The sequence below is a fragment of the Hyla sarda genome, chromosome 1 (assembly GCF_029499605.1).
Source record: "Hyla sarda isolate aHylSar1 chromosome 1, aHylSar1.hap1, whole genome shotgun sequence".
Taxonomy (NCBI): domain Eukaryota; kingdom Metazoa; phylum Chordata; class Amphibia; order Anura; family Hylidae; genus Hyla; species Hyla sarda.
In genome coordinates, this window is record NC_079189.1 from 41358910 (window position 1) to 41379336 (window position 20427).

The 20427-nt window shown below is 42.0% G+C and overlaps 1 protein-coding gene and 1 long non-coding RNA gene across 2 annotated transcripts in view; both read right to left on the bottom strand.

The window, feature by feature from the left end:
* The window catches only part of ATOH8 (atonal bHLH transcription factor 8), a 60415-nt gene extending 55833 nt beyond the window's left edge, over positions 1-4582 (bottom strand). The window contains exon 1 of the mRNA XM_056554514.1: positions 3570-4582. Coding sequence (XP_056410489.1) covers positions 3570-4115 — 546 coding nt within the window. The 5' untranslated portion in view covers positions 4116-4582. The remainder of the gene's footprint in view (positions 1-3569) is intronic.
* Positions 4583-7086: 2504 nt separating this feature from the next.
* On the bottom strand, positions 7087-8144 carry LOC130346023 (uncharacterized). Its single transcript, XR_008884450.1, has 3 exons — positions 7894-8144; positions 7676-7759; positions 7087-7205 (listed from the first exon to the last, which is right to left on the bottom strand). It is a non-coding gene; the product is annotated as an uncharacterized LOC130346023 (long non-coding RNA).
* Positions 8145-20427: the final 12283 nt, after the last annotated feature.

The window sequence follows — 20427 nt, forward strand, 5'->3', positions numbered from 1 at the left end:
AGCCAAATGATCCTATACTTCCAGTTGCCGATTTCTTAAAGGGGTATTCCAGACAGTGTAAAACATTTTTTTTTCAACTGGCTCCAGAAAGTTATGCAGATTTGTAAATTACAAAAATAGGGGAAAAAAAAACAAGAGGGCAAAGTCAAAAATAAGTAGACCTGATGAAAATAATATAACACAGTCCCATTCGTGTTCAGTAGCCGAAGTGTTAAAACTGCCGGGGTGCTAAGTTCCGAAAAAAACAAAGATAGCATCCAATATATGAAAATGGAAAGAGGTGAACTTGCAAGTTCACCTCTTTCCATTTTCAAACTTGTAAATTACTTCCATTAAAAATCTTAATACTTCCAGTATCAGCTGCTGAAGTTGAATTGTTCTTTTCAGTCTGACAACAGTGCTCTCTGCTGACACCACTGTCTGCCTCAGGAACTGTCCAGAGCAGGATAGGTTTGCTATGGGGATTTTCTCCTACTCTGGACAGTTCCTGAGACAGACAGAGATGTCAGCAGAGAGAACTTTAGTCAGACAGAAAGGAACAGCTCAACTTCAGCTGATAAGTACTGGACGGATTAAGATTTTTTTTATCGAAGTAATTTACAAATCTGTATAACTTTCTGGATCCAGTTGCTATGAAAAAAATTGTTTTTCACTGGAATACAATTCAATAAACATTGTGATAGATTCCTATTGGTCAGAAGTGATCATATCGCCCAAATATACCTAGGAGCACCCTATTGCTCTAGTCCACGGCACCTTCACAAATGTCCATCATAGAAGAAGACTTCTCCGGTCCTACTGGAGACTCTTCTTGACATGATGATGATGACCCCCCCCCCCCCCAAGTCCACCTTAAAAATTTGGTAACCATTGGCCAAAATATTGTCACACCCATAACAACCCTAATCGGGCACCATTCCACCCCCCCCCCCCCCCCCCCCATGGCATAAATACGTTTTAGAGACATCTGGTGTCACCAAGTATCCTTCAAGCAGGAACAAAACAAACTTTAAGAATCGGTGCCAGTTTTTTGACTGTTATTTATTTTTTATTTTTTTTGTGACATTTTGGCAGCCGACTTCTCAAGCTGTATATCTGATCTTCACAGTGTCATGCATCTGGGCTCGTACGTAGCACGGTGGGACGTTTCCATATCTTAAGGGTTAAATACTCTTTATCAATGCCCATTCATTAAAGGGGTACTCCACTGGAATTTTTTTTTCTTTTAAATCATCTGGTGCCAGAAAGTTAAACAGATTTGTAAATTACTTCTAATTAAAATCTTAATCCTTCCAGTACTTGTCAGCTGCTGTATACTACAGAGAAAGTTCTTTTCTTTTTGAACTTCCTTTCTGTCTGAAAGTGCTCTCTGCTGACAGGTTTGCTATATGGGATTTGCTCCTACTCTGGACAGTTCCTAAAATGGACAGAGGTGTACAGAGGAAATTTTTTCTTTTTGGATTTCTTTTCTGTCTGACCACAGTGCTCTCTGCTGACACATCTGTGCATGTCAGGAACTGTCCAGAGCAGGAGAGGTTTGCTATAGGGATTTGCTCCTACTCTGGACAGTTCCTAAAATGGACAGAGGTGTAGAGAGGAAATTCTTTTCTTTTTGGATTTCTTTTCTGTCTGACCACAGTGCTCTCTGCTGACACCTCTGTCCATTTTAGGAACTGTCCAGAGCAGCATAGGTTTTGCTATGGGGATTTCCTCCTGCTCTGGAAAGTTCCTAAAAAAGGATAGAGGTGTCAGCAGAGAGCACTGTGGTCAGACAGAAAGGAAATTCAAAAAGAAGAGAACTTCCTCTGTAGCATACAGCAGCTGATAAGTACTGGAAGGATTAAGATTTTTAAATAGAAGTAATTTACAAATCTGTTTAGTTTTCTGGCACCAGTTGATCAAAAAAAGAAAAAAAAAATGTTTTTCCAAGGGAGTACCCCTTTAAGGGTTAAACACTCCTATATATACCCATTCTTTAACCCGCTACACAAGGATTGTAAGCTCTGCTGGCCAGACACAGTATTGCAGCTATAGCTAAGATTAAAGAGCAGTGTTCCCCAACCAGTGTGCCTCCAGCGGTTGCAAAACTACAACTCCCAGCATGCCCGGACAGCCGTTGGCTGTCCGGGCATGCTGGGAGTTGTATTTTTGCAACAGCTGGAGGCACCCTGGTTGGGAAACACTGTTATAGAGCGTAAGCTCTGTTGACCAGGACTACAGTTATGATGACCAGGCTGGGCTTGGCCACACATACCACACACTGTCTATGAAGTGTGGTGAGGAGCGAAGCTGGGACCCATGGCTAATGCTGGACAACACTTTAGACCAGTGTTTTTTCCAACCAGGGTGCCTCCAGCTGTTGCAAAACTACAACTCCCAGCAAGCCCGGACAGCCAACGGGCATGCTGGAAGTTGTAGTTTTGCAACAGCTGGAGGCACCGTGGTTGGGAAACACTGCTATAGAGCGTAAGCTCTGTTGAGCAGCACTATAGCGGTCACACATACACATTAGATGGCGAGCTCTGTGGTCAATGTAAGACTATGACAGGACATGCTGCTGTCTCATTCATAGAAGCAGAGAGATGTATATGGGGCAACACATATGACAGGGGGGTTTCTTATTAGAGGGGGGTCCATACTTATTAGAGGGGGGGAGGGTCCATGCATATTATAGGGGCGGATCCATACTTATTAGAAGGGGGGGGGGGTCCATGCTTATTATAGGGGCGGATCCATACTTATTAGAGGGGGGGGGGGGGGTCCATGCTTATTATAGGGGCGGATCCATACTTATTAGAGGGGGGGAGGGTCCATGCATATTATAGGGGCGGATCCATACTTATTAGAAGGGGGGGGGGTCCATGCTTATTATAGGGGCGGATCCATACTTATTAGAGGGGGGTCCATGCTTATTATAGGGGCGGATCCATACTTATTAGAGGGGGGGAGGGTCCATGCATATTATAGGGGCGGATCCATACTTATTAGAAGGGGGGGGGGGTCCATGCTTATTATAGGGGCGGATCCATACTTATTAGAGGGGGGGGGGGTCCATGCTTATTATAGGGGGTCCATACTTATTAGAAGGGGGGTCCATATTTATTAGAGGGGGGTCCATACTTATTATAGGGGCGGATCCATACTTATTAGAGGGGGGTCCATGCTTATTATAGGGGGGTCCGTACTTATTAGAGGGGGGTCCGTACTTATTAGAAGGGGGGTCCATATTTATTAGAGGGGGGGGCCATACTTATTATAGGGGGACCGTATTTATTAGAAGGGGGGTCCATATTTATTAGAGGGGGGTCCATACTTATTATAGGGGGGTCCGTACTTATTAGAGCGGGGTCCGTACTTATTAGAGGGGGGGTCCATATTTATTAGAGGGGGGTCCATATTTATTATAGGGGTCAATACTTATTAGAGGGGGGGTCCATACTTATAAGAGGGGGGGTCCATGCTTTTAGATGGGGGTCCATACTTATTAGAGGGGGGTCCATACTTATTAGAGGGGGGGTCCATTCTTATTAGATGGGGGGGTCCATACTTATTAGAGGGGGGGTCCATACCTGCTTCCTGAGCGCCTCGAAGGCAGCGCTGATGGTGTGCACCCTGGTCCTCTCCCTGGCATTAGCCAGCAGTCTCCTTGTCTGCTGGATGGCTTTGATCTCCGCAGTCTCCCCCAGTCTTTTCCTAGGAGATGCACAGGGCTCTGGACTGATGTTGTTGTTGTTGTTGTAAGTCACTGACAAGTAGGAGGTCTCTGGGGGTCTGTGACACACCACCACCCTGGACTGCACCCTTTGCTCCCCAATCTCCAACCCTGTAGGAGAAGCAGTGGCAGTAGCAGGGGGCATTAACCCCTTTTTCCCCGGTAGCACCCCACTGCTTAAGTCCAAGGCCCCCTCAGAATTGTCCATCATAGAAGAAGCAGACTTCTCCTGTGCTGCAGCTGACTCCCCCTTGATATGATGATCACCCAAGTCCACTTTAAAAGTTTGGTAGCCATTGACCTGCTTGAGGAGCTCCCTGTTCTTCCTCTTCAGCCTCTTGATGTCCTTCAGGCAGTGACTCTTCCACTGGGGGTCTTCTTGCAGGATCTGGAGGTTCCTCATAGTTGGGGGAGCAGAGATGGTGAGGAGGGCTCCTGTGCTGTGTGCTGGGGCAGTCACAGTGTCATTTGATGTCCCTGCAGCATTGGCAGCATATTTGGTGAGTGCACACTGAGCTCCCCATCTGTGTTTGTTTAGCCTCAGCTTACACAGAAGCCCCTGTTAGTGAGATCAGTCAGCATGCCGCCTGCTCCACACAGCCAGGAAGACTTTCCAGCCCTGCAAGCCACACAGATGAGCTGCTCTTTAAAGGGGCAGGAAGCCTTTTCCTTCTCTCCCTCTCTCTGTATAACAGCTGGGCTGCCAATCCCCCCACCCTTTGTTCTGTGAATGGTGAATAAGCAGCTTCCTTTAGAACTGAGGAATCCCAGGAAAATGATACATGATATTATTATTGTGCAGGCACAAAACACCCCTTCACTGCCACAACTTAGGAGCTGGAGTGTAAGAAGAGATACAAAGTTATAGAGATACAAGAGATACAAAGTTATAGAGATACAAGAGATACAAAGTTATAGAGATACAAGAGATACAGAGTTATAGAGATACAAGAGATACAAAGTTATAGAGATACAAGTGATACAAGGTTATAGAGATACAAGAGATACAAAGCTAAAGAGATACAAAGTTCTAGAGATACAAGAGATACAAAGTTATAGATACAAGAGATACAAAGTTATAGAGATGGATACAAGAGATACAACATTATAGAGATACATGAGATACACAGTTATAGAGATACAAGAGATACAAAGCTAAAGAGATACAAAGTTATAGAGATACAAGAGATACAAAGTTATAGAGATACAAGAGATACAAAGTTATAGAGATACAAGATATACAAAGTTATAGAGATACAAGAGATACAAAGTTATAGAGATACAAGAGATACAAAGTTATAGAGATACAAGAGATACAAAGTTATAGAGATACAAGAGATACAAAGTTATAGAGATACAAGAGATACAAAGTTATAGAGATACAAGAGATACAAAGTTATAGAGATACAAGTGATACAAGGTTATAGAGATACAAGAGATACAAAGCTAAAGAGATACAAAGTTATAGAGATACAAGAGATACAAAGTTATAGAGATACAAGAGATACAACGTTATAGAGATACAAGAGATACAAAGTTATAGAGATGGATACAAGAGATACAACATTATAGAGATACATGAGATACACAGTTATAGAGATACAAGAGATACAAAGCTAAAGAGATACAAAGTTATAGAGATACAAGAGATACAAAGTTATAGAGATGGATACAAGAGATACAACGTTATAGAGATACAAGAGATACAAAGTTATAGAGATACAAGAGATATAAAGTTATAGAGATACAAGAGATACAAAGTTATAGAGATACAAGAGATACAAAGTTATAGAGATACAAAGTTATAGAGATACAAGAGATACAAAGTTATAGAGATAGATACAAGAGATACAAAGTTATAGAGATACAAGAGATATAAAGTTATAGAGATACAAGAGATACAAAGTTATAGAGATACAAAGTTATAGAGATACAAGAGATACAAAGTTATAGAGATACAAGAGATACGTTATAGAGATACAAGAGATACAACGTTATAGAAATACAAGAGATACAAAGTTATAGAGATACAAGAGATACAAAGTTATAGAGATACAAGAGATACAAAGTTATAGAGATACAAGAGATACAAAGCTATAGAGATACAAGAGATACAAAGTTATAGAGATACAAGAGATACAACGTTATAGAGATACAAGAGATACAACGTTATAGAGATACAAGAGATACAAAGTTATAGCAGTCTGCAAAGAAGAGAATAAAGATAAATCAGCATATTTCACAAGTGGCATGGAGATATAGTTAGGAGTGACTGCATGACTTATTTTTTGCAGCACAGTGATGTCCTCACTTTTCTGTACAGTTTTGAGGTCAGTTTATTTTGGAGAGCAGTGACCTATTATGTAATTCTAATGAGAAGTTGGTGATGTCATCTCCTATATCCAGGTAGTAGTGATGTCATCTCATACTGGAATGCAGTGATGTCACCTATTATGTAATTCTGAAGAGAAGTTGGTGATGTCATCTCTTATATCCAGATAGTAGTGATGTCATCTCATACTAGAGAGCAGTGATGTCATTTCATCTCATACTGGAGAGCAGTGATGTCATTTCATCTCATACTGGAGAGCAGTGATGTCATTTCATCTCATACTGGAGAGAAGTGATGTCATTTCATCTCATACTGGAGAGCAGTGATGTCATTTCATCTCATACTGGAGAGCAGTGATGTCATTTCATCTCATACTAGAGAGCAGTGATGTCATTTCATCTCATACTGGAGAGAAGTGATGTCATTTCATCTCATACTGGAGAGCAGTGATGTCATTTCATCTCATACTGGAGAGCAGTGATGTCATTTCATCTCATACTGGAGAGCAGTGATGTCATTTCATCTCATACTGGAGAGCAGTGATGTCATTTCATCTCATACTGGAGAGAAGTGATGTCATTTCATCTCATACTGGAGAGCAGTGATGTCATTTCATCTCATACTGGAGAGCAGTGATGTCATTTCATCTCATACTGGAGAGCAGTGATGTCATTTCATCTCATACTGGAGAGCAGTGATGTCATTTCATCTCATACTGGAGAGCAGTGATGTCATCTCATACTGGAGAGCAGAGATGTAATTTCATCTCATACTGGAGAGCAGTGATGTCATTTCATCTCATACTGGAGAGCAGTGATGTCATCTCATACTGGAGAGCAGTGATGTCATTTCATCTCATACTGGAGAGCAGTGATGTCATTTCATCTCATACTGGAGAGCAGTGATGTCATCTCATACTGGAGAGCAGTGATGTCATTTCATCTCATACTGGAGAGCAGTGATGTCATTTCATCTCATACTGGAGAGCAGTGATGTCATTATATCTCATATCTGTACAGTAGTGATGTCATTTCATCTCATACTGGAGAGCAGTGATGTCATTTCATCTCATACTAGAGAGCAGTGATGTCATTTCATCTCATCCTGGAGAGCAGTGATGTCATTATATCTCATATCTGTACAGTAGTGATGTCATCCCATCTACAGAGCAATGGTGTCAGATAACAGGACAATAGTGATGTCGGCTTTTATTTAAAAAGTTATGATGTCATCTCATGTACTGATCATATCTCTGTATAGTAGTGATGCCATCTTATCTCACATCTTATCTCATGTGTGTACAGTAGTGATGTCATCTTACCTCATATCTGTACAATAGTGATGTCATCCCATTTACAGAGTTGTGAAGTCAAATATCAGGAAAATAGTAGTGTCAGCTATTATCTTAAAAAAAAAAAAAAAGCTGTGATGTTATCTCAGATTTGTATAGTGGTAACGTCATTTCATACCTGTAATATAGTGATGTCATTTCATACCTGTAATATAGTGATGTCATTTCATATCTGTACAGTAGTGATGTCATTTCATACCTGTAATGTAGTGATGTCATTTCATATCTGTACAGTAGTGATGTCATTTCATACCTGTAATGTAGTGATGTCATTTCATACCTGTAATGTAGTGATGTCATCTCATAACATATCTGTACAGCAGTGATGTCATCTGATTTCTGTACATTGGTCGCGTCGTTCCATCTACAGAGCAGTGATGTCAGATATCAGGAAAACAGTGATGTCATCTCTTATATCTGTACAGTAGTTATAGCTTGTGTGTCTGGACAGGAGTGACTTCATCTTTTATAATTGTTTAGTAATGATGTCATACTCACATAACAATCCATGACAACTGGGGATTTGCTTTGTTTCGATCTGAACTTTTGGCAAAATCAAGCATAAAATGCTAAAAAGTGTCCATAGCCTACATTGTACTCAGTCATACTCGGGCCCTGGTGTCTCAGGGGGCCCAATGATACCTTTGCTACCTCACGACAGCTGTATTTTAAATAGGACATAAGGAGTATAGTGGCCCCATTATAGACATTGCATCGGGGCCCAGAAGCAGCAGGTTATGCTTCTGCTTCATCCGCTTATAATAACCCCGCAGAGCTGTAATATTCTAATGGTTCCTGGGAGTTCCAGAACGCAGTAAAAAAAAAAAAAACGTTGTCATGACAACCAGAGCCAAGACATTACAGAAAAGCATCTTCCGATATCGGTTTAGCAACGTATCACATTGTTAGGTTAAAGAGGTACTCCGATGAAAAACATTTTTTTTAAATCAACTGGTGCCAGAAAGTTAAACAGATTTGTAAATTACTTCTATTAAAAAATCTTAATCCTTCCTGTACTTATTAGCTGCTGAATACTACAGAGGAAATTCTTTTCTTTTTGGAACACAGAGCTCACTGCTGACATCACGAGCACAGTGCTCTCTGCTGACACCTCTGTCCATTTTAAGAACTGTCCAGAGTAGCAGAAAATCCCCATAGCAAACATATGCTGCTCTGGACAGTTCCTAAAATGGACAGAGATGTCAGCAGAGAGCACTGTGCTCGTGATGTCAGCAGAGAGCTCTGTGTTTCAAACGGAAAAGAATTTCCACTGTAGTATTCAGCAGCTAATAAGTACAGGAAGGATTAAGATTTTTTAATAGAAGTAATTTACAAATCTGTTTAGCTTTCTGGCACCAGTTGATTTAAAAAAAAAAATTTCACCGGAGAACCCCTTTAACTATAAGTGACCCTTAATTCAACGTATAATAAAGCTGCTTAAGTAGCGATGCTTCTGGTACAATGGCTTAAAGGGGTACTCCTGTGGAAAACATTTATTTTTTTTTAAATGAACTGGTGCCAGAAAGTTAAACAGATTTGTAAATTATATATAACGAAGCAAGCTCGGCACCACTCTCTGTATCTTTAGGACAGGAAAAGATGGGAGCCTTTTTGACTTCTCCCCTTGCAACTGCTGGAGGTACATATAGGTACTGCTACGCTATAAGACAGTGTGAACAAGAAGCGGAGCACTCACCAGACCTTGAATGCAGGTTGAGTTTATTGACCGAAACGATCAAAGGCACATCGGGGGGGGGGGGGGTACAGACAGGGGAGTGTAGCTTAGAGACGCGGGGGTATCCTCTCGGTGACGGACCGTTGCACGCCGAAGAGCTTCTCCAGTCCCGGTCCGGAGAATCGCTTCGGCGCGCAACGGTCCATCCCCGAGAGGATACCCCCGCGTCTCTAAGCTACACTCCCCTGTCTGTACACCCCCCCGATGTGCCTTTGATCGTTTCGGTCAATAAAGTCAACCTGCATTCAAGGTCTGCTGAGTGCTCCGCTTCTTTTTCCCAAAGGAGATATGTAAATTACTTCTATTTAAAAATCTTAATTCTTCCAGTGCTTATTAGCAGCTGTATGCTACAGAGGAAATTCTTTTCTTTTTGAATTTCTTTTTTTTTTGTCTTGTCCACAGTGCTCTCTGCTGACACCTCTGTCCGTGTCGGGAACTGTCCAGAGCAGATATGGGAATTTTCTCCTGCTCTGGACAGTTCCTGATCCGGTCATCAGGTGTCAGCAGAGAACACTGTGGACAAGACAAAAAATAAATTAAAAAAGAAAAGAATTTCCTCTGTAGCATACAGCTGCTAATAAGTACTGGAAGGACAAATATTTTTTTAATAGAAGTCATTTACAAATCTATTTAACTTTCTGGCACCAGTTCATTTAAAAAACAAATAAATAAATGTTTTCCACCCCTTTAAAGGGGGCAACACCAGCGATAAGATGACGTTCAAACCAATGCAAAACAACAACTTCCATCATGCCCTGACAGCCTTTGGCTGTCAGGGCATGATGGGAGTTGTTGTTTTGCAATGGCGCCTGGATAGACCAAAGCTATCCTACATGAATATGACATATATGTCTGAGGTTTTTCGAAAAAACGAAAAACTAACAAAAAAAAAAAAGTTCATAAAAGCGTTCGCTGCTGCGGGTGATGATAATGTCCTAGTTTGGCTGAGAAATGGAGCTCTGAAAAGTCTGAATGAAAGGGAAGGGGGGAGGGAGTGTTTGATATGATGGTGCTGAATGATAGCCATTGGCAACTATACATCCTGCGAGTCACACAGTGACTACTAGAGGGCAGCAGAGAGGCGACTGTGTGCAGCAAATGTGATTACCGTTTTAGAATGGCTGATTCGAAGGGAATATAGTAGATAAGAGCTACGTGGATACTTTACACTTTAAGTGAATGAGTAAAACAAAGCTCTTAGTATGGCCCGAACAATTTTTTGAATATGCTGAGAGCTGTGGATTCACAGACTAGAGAAAGCTGTCACGTCACAGCAGATCATACAAGGACTACAGCTCTCATCAGATGCAGAATACACCTCTCCATCCAGGGGTTCACAGACGTCTTCTCTGATCAGTGTCGTGATTTTTCCTTTTCTTCTCCATATGGCCCATACCGCCGTGAAGACTTCTTCTAGCTATGTCTTAACTACTATCATATATAATGCGACATATACGACATATAATACTGCCATATGATGTGCTCCCTACATATAAAACTGCCAAATGATGTGCTCCCGACATATAATACTGCCATATGATGTGCTCCCGATATATAATACTGCCATATGATGTGCTTCCTACATATAATACTGCCATATGATGTGCTCCCGACACACAATACTGCCATATGATGTGCTCCCGACATATAATACTGCCATATGATGTGCTCCCGACACACAATACTGCCATATGATGTGCTCCCGACATATAATACTGCCATATGATGTGCTCCCGATATATAATACTGCCATATGATGTGCTTCATACATATAATACTGCCATATGATGTGCTCCCTACATATAATACTGCCATATGATGTGCTTCCTACATATAATACTGCCATATGATGTGCTCCCTACATATAATATTGCCATATGATGTGCTCCCTACATATAATACTGCCATATGATGTGCTCCTGACATAATACTGCCATATGATGTGCTCCTGACATATAATACTGCCATATGATGTGCTCCCGACATATAATACTGCCATGTGATGTGCTCCCAATATATAATACTGCCATATGATGTGCTTCATACATATAATACTGCCATATGATGTGCTCCCTACATATAATACTGCCATATGATGTGCTTCCTACATATAATACTGCCATATGATGTGCTCCCTACATATAATATTGCCATATGATGTGCTCCCTACATATAATACTGCCATATGATGTGCTCCTGACATAATACTGCCATATGATGTGCTCCTGACATATAATACTGCCATATGATGTGCTCCCGACATATAATACTGCCAAATGATGTGCTCCCGATATATAATACTGCCATATGATGTGCTTCATACATATAATACTGCCATATGATGTGCTCCCTACATATAATACTGCCATATGATGTGCTTTCTACATATAATACTGCCATATGATGTGCTCCCTACATATAATATTGCCATATGATGTGCTCCCTACATATAATACTGCCATATGATGTGCTCCTGACATAATACTGCCATATGATGTGCTCCTGACATATAATACTGCCATATGATGTGCTCTCGATATATAATACTGCCATATGATGTGCTCCCGATATATAATACTGCCATATGATGTGCTTCATACATATAATACTGCCATATGATGTGCTCCCTACATATAATACTGCCATATGATGTGCTTCCTACATATAATACTGCCATATGATGTGCTCCTGACATATAATACTGCCATATGATGTGCTCTCGATATATAATACTGCCATATGATGTGCTCCCGACATATAATACTGTCATATGATGTGCTCCCGACATATAATACTGCCATATGATGTGTTCCCGACATATAATACTGCCATATGATGTGCTCCCTACATATAATACTGCCATATGCTATGCTCCCTACATATAATACTGCCATATGATGTTCTTCCTACATATAATACTGCCATATGATGTGCTTCCTACATATAATACTGCCATATGCTATGCTCCCTACATATAATACTGCCATATGATGTGCTTGAGGAACAGTAGAGCTCTTTCTTTATATAAAAAAAAACCTGACATATAGGGTGAACTCTGTAACTAGTATTCTCCCATGTGCCATCTCTCTCTCTCTCTCTCTCTCTCTCTCTCTCTCTCTCTCTCTCTCTCTCTCTCTCTCTCTCTCTCTCTCTCTCTCTGTATATATATATATATATATATATATATATATGTCTAACATTGTGACACTCAAATCATTATTAGTGGAGTTAAGTATTGAAAAATACCATATTCCATAATTTATAACAATAATACTGCCATATGATGTGCTCCCTTCATGTAAAACTGACTTACGATGTGCTCCCTACAAATAATTCTGGGATATGCTGTGATCCCCACATATAATACTGCCATATGATGTGCTCCCTTGATATAATACTGACTTATGATGTGATCCCTACATATAATACTGACATATGATGTGCTTCCTACATACAATACTGTCATATAATGTGCTCCCAACATATAATATTGCCATATGATGTGCTCCCCACATATAATACTGACATATGATGTGCTCCCTTGATATAATACTGACTTATGATGTGATCCCTACATATAATACTGACATATGATGTGCTTCCTACATACAATACTGTCATATAATGTGCTCCCAACATATAATATTGCCATATGATGGACTTCCTACATATAATACTGTCATATAATGTGCTTCCTACATGTAATACTGTCATATGATGTGCTCCCTACGTATAATACTGCCGTATGATATGCTCCGTACATATAAAACTGCCATATGATGTGATCCCTACATATAAAACTGCCATATGATGTGCTCTCTACATAAAAAACGGCCATATGATGTGCTCCCTACATATAAAACTGCCATATGATGTGCTCTCTACATAAAAAACTGCCATATGATGTGCTCCCTACATATAAAACTGCCATATGATGTGCTCTCGATATATAATACTGCCATATGATGTGCTCCCTACCTATAAAACTGCCATATGATGTGCTCCCTACATATAAAACTGCCATATGATGTACTCTCTACATATGATACTGCCATATGATGTGCTCTCTACATATAATACTGCCATATGATGTGCTCTCGGTATATAATACTGCCATGTGATGGCTCCCTACATATGAAACTGCCCCTCTACACATAATACTGCCATATGATGTGCTCTTGATATATAAAACTGCCATTTGATGTGCTCTCTACATATACTGGTAATACTGCCATATGATGTACTCCCTACATTTAAAACTGCCATATGATGTGCTCTCTACATATGATACTGCCATATGATGTGCTCTCTACATATAATACTGCCATATGATGTGCTCCCTACATATAATACTGCCATATGATGTGTTCCCTACACATAATACAGCCATATGATGTGCTCTCAATATATAATACTGCCATATGATGTGCTCCTTACATATAAAAGTGCAGTATGATGTGCTCCCTACATATAATACTGCCATATGATGTGTTCCCTACACATAATACTGCCATATGATGTGCTCTCTACATATAATACTGCCATATCCTGTGCTTCAGATATATAATACTGCCATATGATGTGCTCCTGATGTATAATACTGCCATATGCTCTGCTTGAGGAACAGTAGAGCTCTTTCTTTATTTATAAAACAGACATATATATACTGCCATATGATATGACTTAAGATGAGCTCCCTACATGTAATACTGCCATATTATTTGCTCTCTACATATAATAATTGCTATATGCTGTGCCTGCATATAAAACTGCCATATGATGTGCTCCTTACATATAATACTACCATAGGATCTGCTCCAGACATATAAAACTGCCATATAATGTGCTCCCTGCATGTAATAGTGCCGTATTATGTGCTTTCTACATATAATACTGCTATATGATGTGCTCTCTAAATATAATACTTATAAACGATGTGCTACCTACATATAATACTGCCATATGCTGTGCTTTCTAAATATAATACTGCCATATGATCTGCCCCTACATATAATACTGCCATATTATGTGTCCCTTCATATAATACTGCCATATGATGTTCATCCTAAATATAATAGTGCCATATGATGTGCTCCTTACTTATAATACTGCCACATGCTGTGTTCCCTACATATAATACTGCCACATGCTCTGTACCCTAGATATAATACTGCCATATTCTGTGCTTTCTACATATAATACTGCCATATTCTGTGCTTTCTACATATAATACTACCATATGCTGTGATCCCTACATTTAATAGTGCCATATGCTGTCATCCCTACATAAAATACTGTCATATGCTATGCTCCCTACAAATAATACTACCATATGATGTGCTCAACATATAATACTGCCATATGCTGTTCTCCAGACATATAACACTGCCATATGATATGCTTCCTACATATAATACTGACATTGGCTGTGCTCCCTACATATAATACTGCCATATGCTGTACTCCCTACATATAATACTGCCATATGATGTGCTCCCTACTTATAATACTGCCATATGATGTGCTCCCTACATATAATACTGCCATATGCTGTACTCTCTACATATAATACTGACATTGGCTGTGCTCACTACATATAATACTGTCATATGCTGTACTGCCAACATACAATACTGCCATATGCTGTAATCCCTCATATAATACTGCCATATGATGTGCTTTCTACATATAATACTGCCATATGCTCTGCTCCCTACATATAATACTGCCATATGCTCTGCTCCCAACATATAATACTGCCATATGCTGTGATCCCTACATATAATACTGCCATATGCTATGCTCCCTACATATAATACTGCCATATGCTATGCTCCCTACATATAATACTGCCATATGCTATGCTCCCTACAAATAATACTGTCATATGCTGTGATCCCTACATATAATACTGCCATATGCTCTGCTCCCTACATATAATACTGCCATATGCTCTGCTCCCTACATATAATACTGCCATATGCTGTGATCCCTACATATAATACTGCCGTATGTTGTGATCCCTACATATAATACTGCCATATGATGTGCTCCCTACATATAATACTGCCATATGCTGTGATCCCTACATATAATACTGCCATATGATGTGCTCCCTACATATAGTACTGCCATATGCTCTGATCCCTACATATAATACTGCTATATGCTCTGCTCCCTACATATAATACTGCCATATGCTTTGCTCCCTACATATAATACTGCCATATGCTGTGATCCCTACATATAATACTGCCATATGCTATGCTCCCTACATATAATACTGCCATATGCTATGCTCCCTACATATAATACTGCCATATGCTATGCTCCCTACAAATAATACTGTCATATGCTGTGATCCCTACATATAATACTGCCATATGCTCTCCTCCCTACATATAATACTGCCATATGCTCTGCTCCCTACATATAATACTGCCATATGCTGTGATCCCTACATATAATACTGCCATATGCTGTGATCCCTACATATAATACTGCCATATGATGCGCTCCCTACATATAATACTGCCATATGCTGTGATCCCTACATATAATACTGCCATATGATGTGCTTCCTACATATAATACTGCCGTATGCTCTGCTCCCTACATATAATACTGCCATATGCTCTACTCCCTACATGTAATACTGCCATATGCTATGCTCCCTACATATAATACTGCCATATGCTGTACTCCCTACACATTATACTGCCACACACACAGTAGGTGCAATAATATACTTGCACATACTGTGTCCTGAATACAATACTGACCCATTTTTGTGCTCTGAATACAATGCTGCCTGTAACGCCCCAACAGGTGTGGAACCATGGTGCCACTTATTGGTTTGGTTTTGGGCCAAACTTGGAAGCAGAGTGTAAGTATTGCCCTGGTTTTCACCCTTTATCTTACTCCAATATGTAGAAGCTGGACATCAGCTGCTTAGGAGATACAAGGGGGGGGGGGGGGCTTGTTAAAAATGAAAGAAAAGATCTGATTGGTTGCTATGGGAAACTGGGCAACTTTTCCTATGGACAAGTTTTGATAAATCTCCCCCTATGTCTCTACTGCAAGAGTGGACTCGGTTAAGTGGACTCGGTTAAGTGGGGTGTGCTGACAATGGGGATGGTAGAACGCAGCAAACAAAATCCAGTGTAGCAGAGCTGAATAGAGGGAGGTATTTAGCTAGCTTAGTGTGCAGAGGCATGGTCGACAATCCGGGTCGTGCAATGGAGAATCAGGATCGTACAAGCAGGATGAGCTCAAGGCAGAATCCGTTAACAGGCTTGGGTCAGGAACACAGGGACACAGTAGAACAGAACAGAAGCAGATACGCCTCTCTACTAGTAAAGCTTAACTATTTCTCAGGCACCATGGGAATGAAGAGTGCTCTCATACAAGTAGTGCCTGCCAGGGATTGGAGGAGGACAGGAATTAAGGCACACACATGGAGTCTTAAAAGAACAGCCTATAGGGTGCACAAGAAACTGCCATCTCCTACATCAGTACAAGGGAGAATGTCTGGAGTCTGCAGCGTGGAGGAGCCGAGTGTGCAGTTCGGCCAAAATAGGAATCAGGATGTGCTGCACACTAGTGGCTGCCAACTGCATTACACTGTCACTCATGGTACACTGCAAATAGAAAGCTGCCACACACTGTGCCCCTGAATACTGAACCTATTATGCCACTTTGCCCCCTAAAACAATGAATGTGCTCCCTAAATAAATTGTGCCACTGCCTCAATGATCTCTGCCATTGCAACCAAAACTGTGCCACTGCCCCCCCCCTGATCTGTATCTATGTCCGCTTTATGAACTGTGACACTGTCCCTAATGAACTGTGTCATTGCCCACCTAACTGTACCACTGCCCCCCTTAGAATACTCACCTTACCCACCTTCCTTGCTGCTCCTCTGCTCTGGCCTCTTCTAGTTTGATCTGACCAGAGCTGAATGATGCTGGCAGTGCTAATTGTGTCGTCTGCATCCTAGAGGAAGCGCTGGCATAGAGGGCACCTAGGGTTCCTTGCTCCTGCCAGCCCTCAGTTATTCAACTTTATAAGAACATTAAAGACGAATGTGACCACTGCAACCCCTATAGTTACCTCAATAGTAACGTCTTGCAGTCCGGATGCTTAGCAAGCAAGTACTTATATAGAGGTGGCTGCAAATGGGGTCATTGAAGAAAGAGGCCACGACCTGCTTGGCCCATATTTCTTCTTATTGGTGTGGTAGCCTTGGGGGGTGTATGGTAGTTGGGATGTTGTAGTAAATAAGAGGTTAATGTTAACCCTATAGTTCGTGACGCCAGGCCGAGGGCTAGTATGCTGAGGTAATTCTCCGGCCTATCGCCGCCCTTCCCAGAAACGACAGGTGCATGAAATGACTGAAGGACTTAAGTGCTTGCGGTACATCCAATGAACAATGACAGTCTCAGGAATACAGTCTTTATATAGCTCAATGACTGACAATTGTTGCGGACCTTGAAATAAATTAAAGTCTCTGAATTTAGAGTAATTATTGCAGCAGATCCGTTCGGATTTAGGGGATAGAAAAGGTCCGGTGATCTTGCAGTGTGCGTGGGGATTGATACACTCAGAATTTAGAAATTATCGGCCGTCGCCGCAAGGTTCAGCCCTAGACTCACAGATCTCAGCAGCGCAGATGCTTCTTGCTTGCTTGCACAGGAACAAGAGAGCGAGAACATGGCTGCCGCTCCTTTATATGGGCAGGGGGCAGGGCTAATCTGATTGGTCCGAACATCCATCATTCACTGTTACAATGAGTGATGGGATTGACTACGTCACAAGGACCTCCAAAGGTCCTCAAGCAAAAATACCATAGAGTTCACCTAACCACGTGACCCGCAGGTCCTGTTACGCTATGGAACAGGTAATTAACTATTTATAGAGCTTTTATATAATATTTACATGCTTCCTAAGTAAGCTATGGGAGCAATAACTAGCTGGATGAGAGGTGACTAGGGGTGGACAGGACAACAGGAACCCCGATGTCCTAGGGACTCTGGCTATGGGGACCCACAATAAAAAGGTACCTGATAGGATGCGGTACCGGGACACCACATTGGGTAGTGTGAACCTATCTCCCCTTTATAAGGATTTTGTTATTAACCATTGAGGTGAAAGGGGAGAACTGCAAGGTCCACAAGTTTCTTTTAGTCTGTAAGAGATGGATAGGATCAACAATCGTAAACATTTTGCTTTTTCCAATTGTTTCCAAAAATGTTACCAAAAATCGGAGCCTACTGGGTTTTCTTAGGGAATCTATCCATCCCCCCCCCCCCCCCCATAGACATAAGGGGAGGGAGAAAAAAAAATACAAGGAGGAAGAAAAACGCAATGTGGATTTTTTTTTAACCTATTTTCCCCCATCAGAGAAAAAAACCCTCAAGACTAAAAGCCATTATTTAAAGCAAAACTGTCACCCTGATCACCCACACTAAACCTAATACACTGGGTTATAGTCTGGGTGACCAAGAATCCAATGAGGGGTCACTTACTTTAATCGGTGCTGTGGTTCCCAAAATATTGGCTGGCGAAGTTCCCCTTCTGAATTCAGGGAGTCGCACAGGAGGCTCACGTGACATGCGACTCACATCACTAGGACGTGGAGTCGCAGAATATGAATATGCTAACCAACAGGAACGGCTGATTGAGAAGACGGAAAGAAGCGGGGAGGCCAGCCGGGGGGGCCCCACCTCCTGCGCGCGACCCCCTGAATTCAGAAGGGGAACTTCGCCTGCCAATATTTCGGGAACCATAGCACCGATTATTGTAAGTGACCAATCTTTGTATTGCCTGTCACCCACACTATAACCCAGTGTATTGGGTTTAGTATGGGTGATCAGGGTGATAGTTTTCCATTAAAGGGGTATTCCGCTTATAGACATCTTATCTCCTATCCCCTAGCGGTGGGACCCCCTATGATCTCAGTGCAGCACCTGGTATTCTGTGCCAGCTGCTGTTCCAGTCTTGGAAACCACTGGGTTTCCGGGAATGAAGACTTGACATCACACCACGCCCCCTCATGATGTTGTGGTTGTCCAGTAAAGGAGGGGTTACCCTGTACCCTTGGTGCCCTGTCCGGCAGCCACCTGCAGTGTCCCCGGGGCCCCTTGTACTTGTTTCCCCCCTGTACATATTTTCTGCAGTGTAATATATTATCAAATGTAATGTTGTTTTAAGAGTTATACCATGTGATATGTCATGTGATTGTTACCCATGAGGTATCAGTGACCAGGTGATCCCAAGAGGGACCTATGGGCTCCCTGCTAGTCTCCCCATATAAGCCCTGGGTGGAGCTTCTCTCTCTTCTCTCTCTTCCTGCTGAGGTCCAGTGCAGTCTTGTCTAGTGTGTGTGTCCAGAGTGCTGGAGACCTCAAAGTCCAGTCCTGCAGCCGCCATCAAGTCAAGTAAGATAAAGTCACAGCTTTATGAGTCAAGTCAAGTCAGTCCCTGTCATCTGTCAAGTCAGTGTGGTCTGTATTCAATTGTCCAGTCCTACTACAAGTCCCAGCAAGCCCTTAAGGTCTCTGCATCACTGGTCACCTCCTTGGGCCCTGGCTGAACTGTACAGACTTTTCCATCTGTCTACCCTCAGTAACCGTTGTCCGTAACTTGGCGTCAGAGTCTTTATTGCCCCCGTGCCAAGCCCAGGATCCAGCGGTATACCTTCGGGTGGTATCGAGGATAAACCACACCCTGGCGTGACAAATACAAGGGGTTAATGCCATCTGCTCCTAGGGTAACAACATCTGCCCTCATCACACCCCATTACCACAATGTCACTCCACACCCCCTCATGATGTCACACCACGCCCCCTCATGATGTCATGCCACGCCCCCTCATGATGTCATGCCACGCCCCCTCATGATGTCACACAACGCCCCCTCATGATGCCATGCCATGCCCCCTCATGATGTAATGCCACTCCCCCTCATTATGTAATGCCCCGCCCCCTCATGATGTCATGCAATGCCCCCTCATGATGTAATGCCATCTGCTCTTAGGGTAACAACATCTGCCCTCATCACACCCCGTTACCACAATGTCACGCCACGCCCCCTCATGATGTCACACCACGCCCCCATCATGATGTCACACCACACCCCCTCATGATGTAATGCCATGCCCCCTCATGTCATACCACGCCCCCTCCATTTATGTCTATGGGAGGGGGTATGACGCCCCTCCCATAGACATAAATGGAGGAGGCATGGCGTAACATCACAAAAGGGCATGGCGTGACATCACGAGGGGGCGTAACGTC